A 12,194-nucleotide genomic window follows, 5' to 3' on the forward strand; every position below is an offset into this window, starting at 1 on the left:
TTCTTATAGTTAATTAATTTTACTTTATTACTTTTTTGTTAATAATATTATATTTATATTATATTTATATTTTATATATTTATATTATATTTATCATTAATTATGATAGGTAAAAATCTTAATTTAAATACTAAGAATTTTATTAGTAAACGAAGTATAAAATTAAAGATATTATATTATTGTAATTACATCTAAAATGAAATGTCTTTTTGTATAAGATACATAACATGCTAGTAATACAAAAAATAATATATAAAACATAATATATACTACAAAGTTAATTGTAATGAAAAATTGTATTATAGTTAGGTTTTTTTATTCAGGATACTATAGGAACAAGAGAAGGAAAAATAAAATTTTTTAGATTTCATTGCCTTCGGATAAATATTCTTACATTGATAAGAACAATCAGGAAAATTGTTTAATTATGAAATATACAATATTATTAATCTGCTAGACAATTGATATATTTTCTACAAATTGTCAAATTTTGCTAATACATTGTACATTATTGTAACTTGAAACAAATTAAGTCTTACAATTAGTTTATAAGATTGATTATTTATTGAAATCTCCATTTGGTGCAAAAAAATTGAAGAAGGATGAAGCCACTTAATATTTATGTATTTATTAGTTTTAATTATTTTCCGTCACCATATAATAATAAAAGCCGTATATTATTTAACTTCTTCAAAGCGACAAATAATTTCTGGGTTTTTGTTATTTTGCTTGTGTGATTGTTGATCCAGTCCTTTTCTTCCTCTGCCACACTTCATTTTCGATGCTTAAATTAATTAAATAATTATGAATAAAAAAGTTTTAAAATTATTACATAAAACTCAATAAGCATGTTTCAAACAAACATCTCAATCTTATAAAAAATATATATATACATAACATATATATGTATATTCTAATAAATTATAATATTTTTTAAGTATTAAATTATATCTATATTAGCAAATTAAATATTTTTCTCCACAATTTGATTTCATAAAACTTACTCATCGCTACCATCTCTTGAATATCCAGCTAATGCTCGCCACAGTTCTTTTGGACCTTCGATTGCTAGAGGAAAGTTCTGCCAGGACCATTCTTCAACTGACAAGAAAAAACAAGGCGTAGGATTATTCAATTAGATATAATACGACGAAATATATCAATGTAATTGCTGACCTTTCGAAGGATAATCTATGCGCCTTTTAGTTAAATCGGAGTAAGTTTCCTGTTCGTCTTGCAGCAATAGAGGGTTGGTTGACTTAAAAAATGCAATTCAGGAATTATTTAGTATAATTATTACATAAATGACATCTCAAAAATATACAATAATACAAATATATACAATAATACAAAAAAGATTGCAATAATTACGTTAGTTCCAATAGATACCTGTTTGTGCTGATTGCTTCTACCAATTCGGGGTATATGCTTTTCAGCTTTATAAAAGAAATCTTCAAATCTTCCGCTTCGACCTACTCTCGGCAAAGTTGGTATTTTGGCGATTTTCAAGAAGAATGCTGGTACTTCTTCCGCAATTGTGGTATTTTCGCATATTAATAACATGACGGCTCCAACGAGAAAAGCTGAATATTTGTTTCACAACAAATAATATTGAATATTTAAATATTTAAATATTTAAATAGACAAGGCATTATTTTTTCGATGTATTATAATTAGACAAGCACTAAACATACATATATCATCTTTGCAAATTTATACGACATGTAAAGATATTATTTAATTTACCATTAAAAAAGACACCTCCGATCCGTCGAGCACACAACCTCTGCAGTATCATTTCGAGAAAGTAACAATTCAGTGCCTGTAATAAATCAAACGCAGTTCAGTTTTCAAGAGCAACTTCACCCTTTGCACATCACATCGCTTTAGAACCAGACGCAACAATTAATTTAACAGGTGAACGTGTTTCAATTGACGTGGCATTCTCGATCGCAGTCGACACGTAAATGACTGCCATAGAAATCTGCCGATTCTCGCGGAAAGGATGCGCGTCTCGCGAGTATTCGGCGAACACTGAGCGATTTTTCGCGTACATACGGCTTCTTCCATTATCGCGAAGAGTGGACCGGAGTGCTCAAGGATTGTGGGCGAAGGAGAATCGACGAGAAGTTTGCACGTCGTGAAACCTCATCGTATTTGAATCACGCTGACTGTTTGTCCTCGTTCGCGTAACACGCACAGAAATATTCAACCGCGCACCCGTGCGAGTAAGATGCATTCTATAGAACTGATGCCTCGTAGGATGTTACGGGAAATGTTTGACGCTATGCAATTCCATGAATAGAAGTAAATAAAGAATTTCCGTAATCGCCAACGCGCGATCGAACGTCTTCAGTGAGAAATTGGAAATTCTACATGTAGATACTTAATTTTTTCGGATAATAGAAAGCAACGGCACTGAAAATTAATTTATGGAATAATCTTGATCTTAAAAATAATTTTTTATAAATAATTGTAATTTCAGATAGTTAATTAGAAATATATAATAATAGCTATTTTACAGTTACAAGCGCTACGAATAAAAATATCTATTTTAACTGTTAAACGATTTGTTTTAAAATTCTGTAAAGAGCATATATTATATATTCAGAGATATGATATTTGCTCGTCTCTTTGAAAACCACAAGAAAGATATTGGTTATTCTAATTTAATATCACGGAGATATAATGATAAGAACTATAGATTTTTTGTAAAAATTGAAATTTAATAGAAAGATAGATTCATAATAACAAATCGACATAATAACGAATATTATATAATAATATTTCCTTACCTGAAGATAAACTGAATGCAATGAACTTAATTCCATTAGGCTCAGCGTATTTATACTTGATTGAGAAAGAGTAATTAAATATTTAGTTCATGTACGTCCTGTAAATTAACACCAATGTCTTTAACAGTACTGAGAATAAATTTCTCGGCTGGCTTTTATCAGCGGAATATATATCGTCCACAAGTGAAATATCTCATACTTTAATTTGATATAAATTCTTAACAAACTCTAAAAGAAAAATCATTTTTGTGCATTTTAACATACGATGTCATTTACATATAACCAATTTACTGCAGAATATGATTATTGCTACATTACTTACTTGAAAATAAAATTTAATATTGTAAAAGCAAAATTTCTTTATCAACAGGATTTTGTTACTGCAGTTGAATACTTATAAGTAGAATATTTATGTATAGTACATAAAATATTGTACATATATTTATAAAGTGAGAAAATCAAATATGTGTCAATACTTTTGCGATTGTCTCGTATTACATGTTTTTTCAGCAGTAGACAATAGACAATAACCCTTATTCGAGCAGGTGAATGGCACGTGCTTTCCATATCAAATTGCTTCTAATTTATATTTAACTGAATTGCAATGAACTCTTATAATTATTCAAATTACTCAAATTAAACATTTCGTTAAATACTATATTACTTTAGATATTAGACTATTTAAAAAGTTTTAATCGGTAATTATTTTATTACATAATTGTCACAATATTACTGTGTAATAACTTAAATGAAAATAAAAATAAATATTATATATCATTATAGTTAGTATTATAAAATAAATATTAAACCTTTAACATAAAACCGACAATATAATAAATTTTAACTCTTCCGTCAGCAATAAGAGTTTTTGGGAAACAAATTTTTTATTGTTTCGGATATAAAAATCTAAAGAAATTCTAATATACTTGTCAAAAACAACGAGTTTTTATCATTTTGGAAGCCGGACTATTTTATTTTTTTTTTTTACAAATTTAAATTTAACTATCAAAGTATTAATAGCTTTTAAAGATTTTAGTTGCCTGCTAAGGGTTAATTGATTTTTTTATGTCTTTTTTTACGTAATGAAAGATAGAAGGCAAAAATAATTAAAATACTATTTTTAGCTCCTGAAATCATAATACTTTATTTGAGATACTTTTCATAAATAAAGCTAGATCGTGAAAGCTTAAACCATCGTAATTACAATATTGTTTATGTATAAAGTTACAATTAAATATATGACGCGTAATGAAACGATTATTGATAGAAGACAATGTGACGAACTTTCAAGCGTTTGATTGCAGGTACTTTACAGGAGTCGGTTAGTTACATTGTTTCATGAGTCGATCAGTTAGCGAGAATCATGGATTGTCTCGGTCGGTTTTTCATCTTCAGTTGGATTCTTGACGAGACAGCCAAGCGGTACAGGTTTCACTGGCGACTTCGCAAATCGCTGATAGACCGCGGGTGGTAATTTCATAATCTAAAAAGAAAAACAATTTATTGATTATCTTTTGGAAAATAAGAAAAAATAATCAGTCTTAATTTTCAATTGACGCAATAAAATTCTGTAAACTGCAGTTATTTGTAAGCGAAAGGTATTTTAAGATTGATAAAATTCTTCGAATAATTTTTAACGTAAAAAGAAATGTAAAACGTATCAGATGAAAGTTTGAGGTACAGGAAATATAGATCTGATTTAAGTATTTTATATATATAATATGGAATATAATAAAAATATAATAATTGATATTCTAATGTATAAACCATTTAACAAATGGAGTTAGTTTTATCTATTTATGTTAAATATTAAAGTTTAACATAAATTTATTTCAAGCTTTAAAATTTTCTTTATAAAATTAAATTTTGTTATAAATATTTTATAAAGGTACTTACCAGTCACAGTGTTAGATCGTTTGCCGAATATGCTACCGTTGAAAGGTGGTTTTTTATAGGCAGCGTTCGCACTGATGACGAAGGCTACCATGATAACAGCGATAGTCAGGATAAGGCGAATGGAAACCATGTCGATGCGTTGGTCTATTTTCGTCTGAAATAAAAAATGAAGAATTTAGTGAATATTTATAATAATTATTTACTGTAAATAAATCATCAGTTTTATAATTGAAAATAAATAATAATAATAAATTTTAAAAAAGTTTATAATAAATAAAATACAATGTAGAACGAAAAAAGCTTACTCTTCTGTGAAAGAACGAAAAGAACTTGCGTGATTCTTAGAAGATTCGGACGCTGAATGTTACGAACGACGCAAAACTGTGAGCTTTTATACTCAGGGAAATGACTCGAAGACAAATGTCTCTATCAAACGCAGTCAACCTACATTATTTGCAAGTAATGTCACAAGTTCGTCCAAGAGGGTATTGATTTATCATAAAATATCAAAATTCGTAATAACTGACGATGACCAATTTGTGTATAAAAATAGCATATAAAGTCACGCTATGAAATTAAAGAATTATTGAAAAATCAGAAATACTTTAGTTTGTAAAATGATAGATTCGTTCAAGTATTTAGGAAATCTATATACAGAAGAAGAAAAGTACATAATGTGAAAATAAGAAAGATTATATAAATTTATATTTATTTATAATTATTATAATTAAAAGTGACGTTTTCACCTGAATGAACGGGATGTATCCGAGAGACGATACTCGACTGATGCCTCTTCGATGGTTGAAACGGCTTTTATAAGAGAGTAGTCTATGTTCTAAGAATGTAGTACGTGAAAAAGATAATAAACTATCAGAAAGTATAATGTGATTAAAGACCATCCTGATTGCCTTTTACTTCAGGGAAATAAAGATTTTTCGAACGTATTACATAGACCATATATTGCGGAAAAACTTAATAAAGTATCATAGTTTAAGATTAATATCTACTTTTATTTAACACTACAGTTTTTATTAAACAATTATATTAGAATACTTTACTGTAAAGTGCATTATTAATAGAAATTTAAGTTTTATTATTTTATTACTTATGAGCTTTTGGATAATAAAAAGTATAGTTTTTTTTATGATTTATAAGAAAGTTTAAACAATATGTTTATTAAAAAAGTAATTTTCTAATAATTAATTTTTTTTAACATCGACATCTAATATGATGTAAATGTGATGTAATATGATATAAATATTAGTTAAAGGAAATATGAAGAATTGCAAATTGTTGAAACTATTTTTTAAAAAATTATCTTCTAGGTACAATGTACGTAATTTTGATAAAAAGAATAAAACAAATTATTGATTAGTAGAATAGGTAGTTGGATAAAATAAAATTCTCTTTTTAAAATTTAATTTTTTAAATAATATTAATAAATGGTATATAAAATATCTATATCTATTGTTAATATAACATCTCTTTTCAGAGTTAGTGATCTAATTTGAAAGTCCTAGGACTTATACCCTTCATAGATAAGTTATCATCGATGAAGTACTGTTACTTTTCCTAAGTATGATATTCTCATCGCGTCGGTCGATAAAAGACTTTACTATATTTTCAGCATATGATATAATAATCAGAATTTTCAATATTAATTTTTCATTGTAAACAAAAAAGATTATTTATTTAAAAAAGTTAAATAAAAATTATTTTTTAAATTAACATTGTCGTAAATTTGTTATATTATTAGTCACAAGATACTTCAATTTTTGTTAAAAAAAGGTATAATATTAAAATAATAACAGAATTCTTTAATTTTGTTATAAAAAACACATTTATTATTATATAATTAAGTATATACATTAAACTTTTACGACATTTATGTATATAATTAATAATATTGATTAATATAGATATAATTAAAAAAGTTATGTTTTAAAAGGAGTTGAATTATCCGTATGAGTCAATGCATGAATATTTTAAGCAGTTACTTTATTTAATTTGAAAATCTTTTAAGATAATAGCGTTTTGTTTGTATAACGCTATGTCATATGTTAGTTACAAAAAGTGTATGATTGTTGCAGATTATATAATTATAATATACATGTATAAAAATATGAGAGAAGGTTAATACGACAACATTGTATCTTTCTTTTGTCACTATAATATATGCAATAGAGTAATAATAGACTAATACGAATATTTATATAAATATAATTATATAAATATAATTAATATACGTATAATATACAATTAAGTAATTATATAAATAATTACATATACATTATAGTATAAGATAATCAATTATTAGAGCCAAATTTAATCACGCTCTCGATGATCAATCGATTTTTCAGTATTATTGTATGTACATAATTAAATTACAATTATAACATTCTTCTTAGACATTCAACAAGTAACATTCTATTTAATCATTATTTTTGTTCTCTTCATTTGTCTGCTGCTGAAAATTCTCAGAGCTAAAACGTGCATGTGCTTATCGATTGAAAACCGAGAGCGCGATACGATTTAAAATACATCGTATAGGCATATTAGGGTCTACGTCTTATTGTCGCGTCACAACTTTTTCTTCTTAATTTGGCACGATAAACAAACACGCCGTCGATTATTTGCTGTACTATCAATACAAATAATTATTTATTTTACAAGGTTAATAGTTTTCCGATTGAAAGCACATAGTCGATGACGACTCGTCGAGCATGATCGACGACGTATTGATGCCGGCCAAGACTTATCGCACTAAACAACGAGTAAATTATCTGCTCTTTATCAGTATATACACTTATCATTTAAGTAATATCGTATAAAGCCGTTGCCAAGAAACAGTAATTTAGCTACAGAGTGTGGAAGACGTGGATTTTGTTTTGTTTGCTTATTTACATATTGTATATATGTATTCTATCGTTGTATAAAAATTATTAATTGCTTTATGTAAACTATAATTAGCGCGAGAATGCACGTGCATATCGTGCGCGCATATAAATAGAATTTATTGCATAATACACATATCACACATCGATGTCCTGCTCACACGTCGCAAGCCTTTTGATTAAATGTTCACTATGTCTTAACATAGACGTATATATAGATATAATTAATTTACTTTAATGAAAAATAGCAATTTTCAACACAATTAATAAATTTGAAATAATTAATTTCATGAAATTAGTTTCTTTACTTTAATAAAGATTATCTATTCGGGAACAAGTATTCATCTTCCATTTATAATTATCGATTAGGAAAAGATTATTTGTTATTAGGATATTTTTATAAGATAATTAATATATGACAAACATAAAAGATATACAGAAATATTTTTATTTAAGTTATTATACTCAGTAGGATGAAAAGGCAATGTCTATGATATATTATAGAATATGATATTGTAAAAACGTAATAATAATGTCAGTTAGGATACATTATTAGTTTTTAATTTTTAGTTGTTTCTTAACGTAATAGTAATTAAATCGAATAAAATGCATTTAATTGTACATTTTCATAATGATCATATTTTATTGCACTAGATTCCTTTAAAAAATTAAATATTATCTGAAATACTTGAAAGGATTGTGTATTAATTAAATCACGCGAAATCGATGCAAATTCCAGCGTCGTATTTTCTGAATTAAAATAAAAAATGTAATGCAACCCCGTGTGAACTGGACTTGTGTAGAACTGTCTTAGGCCTAAAGCGATTATTAAACATTAAGTGAAAAATTTTATCATTTATATTAATCATTAACTTAATACTTCCTGATTATATTATTTTACACATAATTATATTAATACGTGCCAAGTTTGCCACTAACTTTCTCAGTTCTTCTGTAATAATTTATTTTACTTTTATATTTTTCGTTAAACTTTTTGTACAAACTGTATAAAAGAGATGAGAGCAAAAATCGACAAATAAATATAAATATGTGTAAAAATATAAATATATATAAAAATAGAAGAATACAAAAGTATATATAAAAGATATATTAAAAATATTAAAAGATGCAATTTTATTTATAAATGGAACATTATGTAGAATAACAAATTAATATTTTTATATAGCGCTTGAATTATTAGTCTAACAATAATATTATGTAATTTTTAGAATTACGCATGTAACAATGTATTACAATAGATAACAAATTGTTAGTTATCCAAGAAAAAAAAATTTGTTAATTTCTCTTACGTATTACAATTATTATTATACGTTAAATTGCTGAGACAAAAATTAATTTGAATAATAAAATTGAAAAGAAAATCATATATGCTTTAGATTACTCCTATTTTACGTCTCCCCGATTACGATGAGAAACAATTTTACGTAATAAATTAATTATAAATTGACGATTTATGCAAGATATGAAAATTCGTGGTCTTCACGCAAACTCTCTCTCCTGTCTGTTATTTTTGTTTATGTATGTTTTATATAATTGTTCAGCTTTTTAACTCATTTAACATTGACAGATTTCTTTATTAAAATTAGTTATCGCACATTTCTGCATGTTGCAGGCAATGTGGTTTGCAGTCAATTGTTTGGCAATTTGGATTGTTTTCACTATGTTCACCTAATGTTGGGTTGTCCTGATCCTGGTGGGAGGAACCTTCGGCAGTCTGCTCTCTGGACAAGTCTAGATTTTCGGAACGTGGATCACGGTGGGAAATCACCTCCTCAGATCGTACCGATTCTATGTTCTCATCCTTCTGCACAGTTTCAACCAGTTTCACAGATCCGTCGTCAATATCGTCGAATTTATCTGTCTCACTCTCTTCGATATTTCGTTTTGTTCGACCTAGTGAGTCATCTGAGTTTGAACTCTCTGGGTTTATACATTTTGTGTACAACTCTCCACTTAATATGTTGGCATTTTTGAACAATTCTTCACGTATCTCGCATAGGATAATTACGTCGAGAGGTGACTTGAGAATCGTAGTCATGATATCTTTCGCCAGCTCCTTTACCAAAAAGTTGAGCCGCCAAGTTTCATGAAGGCGCATAGTGTTCGGACTCAAGGGCATCAAAGCATCACAATAACATCCTATACTTGCTTGGAGGGATGATCTCAGAGCAAAACAGTTGACTTCCGACGCGATTGTTAGTTCGTAAGCGCACAGTTTCAAACAGTGGCCCATAATAGCAAACGTCTGGTGCTCGTCGCTGAGGGACTGGAGCTTGCAGTTTACCTTGGGATATCGGGGAAATAGGCGCACATCCCTCTCTCGCTCGGACTCAGTCTCTGCCCCGGGATTGCAGAGCAGGGCGCAAGCGTCGACCGTGATAGGCCTTGGTACGCTCGTAGCGCGGCCCACCAATGCCAACACCAACAGGAATATCCAACAGAACGTAGGCGTCATCTGAAAATGATGGCTAATCAATATTCTGAAGGGGATGCGGCTCCGCGTTCCGATGCCGGCTTATTGGAAGGGATGTATGGCTAAGGAGGAATTCCAGGAGTCTGACCGCGCTCCCGCATGTATATATTCTAGAGAGTCAGAATAGGATTTCGGTAGCCGCTATGTGTATTGGATAAACAAGGATAGAGATGAGCCTAACAACTGCGGCATTTTAGATGATATAATTAACGTTAATAGACGAGTATTGAGAGTATTGAATAATGCGATTTTAGCGTCGTATTACTTTAAGAATTTCTCACTTTGATTTTGAAAATCCGACAAATTATGACAATAAGTTTAATTTAATTGGAAAATTCAAATTATTATAAAAAGTATCTTTGAAATAGAATAAAATTTAATAGCACATTCTACTCACTTTTAATGTGGAAAAGACGATTAAATTTTCGAAACACTTCCTTTAACAGAGTTTTATTAGAACGTAAAAATCTGCTGTTGAAATGAATATTGATGTTCCTTCCCAGTTTAAAGAATCCGTTGAAAGTGACTTTGTTCACTTTCAGAAGAAGCACACACATCGGCGTTCAAAATACAAATATCTATTACAGCGCTCAACTCTGATGGTTTTATAGTTTCATTCTAAGCAGGGCCGATCTTAGCATAAGTAGAGCCTAGTGCAAATAGATATTCTTTTTAAATACAGTATTAATATTTTCTAACTAGCAAAAAATAAGAGAAAAAGATTACAAATATAATGTCAGGAAAGAATATGATCTTTACAAAGTAATAAAAATAATTATTTTGAGATACATTTTATATTACTAAAAGATTTCTTCATCTGTTTATATTTATATAAAAAAATGAAGTTCTTAATAAATATTTAAAATAGCATTACTTGGAATAACTTTTTTAAAAATTTTCAATACAGTACATTCTTCCGTAATTACGCTGTTATATCTTCAATAATGTAATTTATAGAAAATCTTTAAAAGTTAAATTATAAACAATTTTTAAATTATATGATAAAGTCGCAGGCTTAATAATATTTTCTAAAGTAATACGAGTGACGTAGTTTTTTTCAGTTCTGGAAAAATTTCAGATTGGTGTTCTGAACTTGGTGCCTCAAATTCGGTTCCCAATACGGAAAGATTATTCGTATAGATTAAAAGTCTTTTAGGGTTTCTCCTTCTTAGTCTTTTATATTTAATCATAACAAGCTGTTACTGCTCGATAAAAAAAAATGTCAATATATGATAGCGAGCTAAACAGAGTTAGAACATGATCGTTGATACGTGAATATTTCACAGTTTAACTTAGAATTATAAGAACGTCAGATTATTTATCCTTAATAATTTTTTAGATAATAGTTGCAAACGATGCCAAATATTCTAATCTGTTTTAAATACTCTTTTTAATTTGAATTACAAAATTACAGAAATACATTCTAAAGAAAAGTCCTATCATTATTTTTAGAAAGTATATTCCTAAATAAGATTAAAAAAAAAGCATTAAATTAAGAAATATTTATTAGCTAACAATTTTGTGCTACAAAGGCTATATATTTTTATAATAAGATTTCATGATAGCTTGAAATAGTCGTTGTGATTTTTTTATATAAAGAAAATAGTAATATTTATAAGTTTTAACTATTTTTTTAGCTACCATCAACGAAACATTAATGATATATGTATTTGAAAAAAAGTATTTGTAAGATAATTGCATTTTGTATTTTCTATTTGAACAAAGCATATAAAAATTTGTATTTTATACTTCAAATACTAAGATTAATAATCAACTTATTATTTGAATTACAAAATACAAAACACTTTTAATCTTTCAATTTTAAATACAATATAAGATACGTAATATTTTTATACGCTCCGTTGAAATATAAAATACACACTTGTATTGCAAATACTGCGTTTTAAATAAAAGTATTTTAAATATATGATGCCCTGAATGTACTTAAATGCTTAAGATCATGAGATGTGTCGGGTCATGCTCTTTATGAGATAAAGAGTTGTTCGTCTTTTTGAAAGATTATAAAAAATAACAAGACATGATCAAAAACATCTTATTATTTGAATCACAAAATACAAAATATTTTTAATCTTTCAATTTTAAACATAAAATATG

General features: G+C 27.7%; 3 protein-coding genes across 4 annotated transcripts; all 3 read right to left on the bottom strand.

Moving 5' to 3' along the window:
* Positions 1 to 650: 650 nt before the first annotated feature.
* LOC108751077 lies at positions 651 to 2,021 on the bottom strand. The gene is made up of 5 exons (XM_018491026.1): positions 1,747 to 2,021; positions 1,390 to 1,583; positions 1,177 to 1,258; positions 1,005 to 1,101; positions 651 to 784 (listed from the first exon to the last, which is right to left on the bottom strand). Exons 1-5 carry the CDS (start codon positions 1,796 to 1,798, stop codon positions 721 to 723), a joined length of 489 nt encoding a protein of 162 aa, XP_018346528.1. The 5' UTR covers positions 1,799 to 2,021; the 3' UTR covers positions 651 to 720.
* Positions 2,022 to 4,010: 1,989 nt separating this feature from the next.
* Positions 4,011 to 5,469, bottom strand: LOC108751076 (SIFamide-related peptide). Of its 2 annotated transcripts, none has more exons than XM_018491024.1 (3): positions 5,438 to 5,469; positions 4,692 to 4,845; positions 4,011 to 4,278 (listed from the first exon to the last, which is right to left on the bottom strand). In XM_018491024.1, exons 2-3 carry the CDS (start codon positions 4,819 to 4,821, stop codon positions 4,187 to 4,189), a joined length of 222 nt encoding a protein of 73 aa, XP_018346526.1. In that variant the 5' UTR covers positions 4,822 to 4,845; positions 5,438 to 5,469; the 3' UTR covers positions 4,011 to 4,186. The 2 variants fall into 2 exon arrangements, with proteins under 2 accessions (XP_018346526.1, XP_018346527.1); XM_018491025.1 differs by lacking the exon at positions 5,438 to 5,469 and adding an exon at positions 4,997 to 5,046.
* A 3,719-nt stretch (positions 5,470 to 9,188) lies between these two features.
* On the bottom strand, positions 9,189 to 10,539 carry LOC108750964. Its single transcript, XM_018490846.1, has 2 exons — positions 10,477 to 10,539; positions 9,189 to 10,061 (listed from the first exon to the last, which is right to left on the bottom strand). The coding sequence occupies exon 2, from the start codon at positions 10,059 to 10,061 to the stop codon at positions 9,189 to 9,191; it is 873 nt and encodes a 290-aa protein (XP_018346348.1). The 5' UTR covers positions 10,477 to 10,539.
* Between the last annotated feature and the right edge of the window lie 1,655 nt (positions 10,540 to 12,194).

This window comes from Trachymyrmex septentrionalis, unplaced genomic scaffold (genome assembly GCF_001594115.1).
Source record: "Trachymyrmex septentrionalis isolate Tsep2-gDNA-1 unplaced genomic scaffold, Tsep1.0 scaffold40, whole genome shotgun sequence".
Taxonomy (NCBI): Eukaryota; Metazoa; Arthropoda; class Insecta; order Hymenoptera; family Formicidae; genus Trachymyrmex; species Trachymyrmex septentrionalis.

What these genes read in the sequence shown, in the direction of transcription:
- LOC108751077 (XM_018491026.1), bottom strand. Translation starts at nt 1,798, where the DNA reads ATGATACTGCAGAGGTTGTGTGCTCGACGGATCGGAGGTGTCTTTTTT. An exon ending in CGGAGGTGTCTTTTTTAATG is followed by an intron (nt 1,584 to 1,746) that starts GTAAATTAAATA and finishes ACAAATATTCAG; the next exon opens with CTTTTCTCGTTGGAGCCGTC. An exon ending in GAAGCAATCAGCACAAACAG is followed by an intron (nt 1,259 to 1,389) that starts GTATCTATTGGA and finishes GCATTTTTTAAG; the next exon opens with TCAACCAACCCTCTATTGCT.
- LOC108751076 (XM_018491024.1), bottom strand. Translation starts at nt 4,821, where the DNA reads ATGGTTTCCATTCGCCTTATCCTGACTATCGCTGTTATCATGGTAGCC. An exon ending in ACGATCTAACACTGTGACTG is followed by an intron (nt 4,279 to 4,691) that starts GTAAGTACCTTT and finishes TTTTCTTTTTAG; the next exon opens with ATTATGAAATTACCACCCGC.
- LOC108750964 (XM_018490846.1), bottom strand. Translation starts at nt 10,061, where the DNA reads ATGACGCCTACGTTCTGTTGGATATTCCTGTTGGTGTTGGCATTGGTG.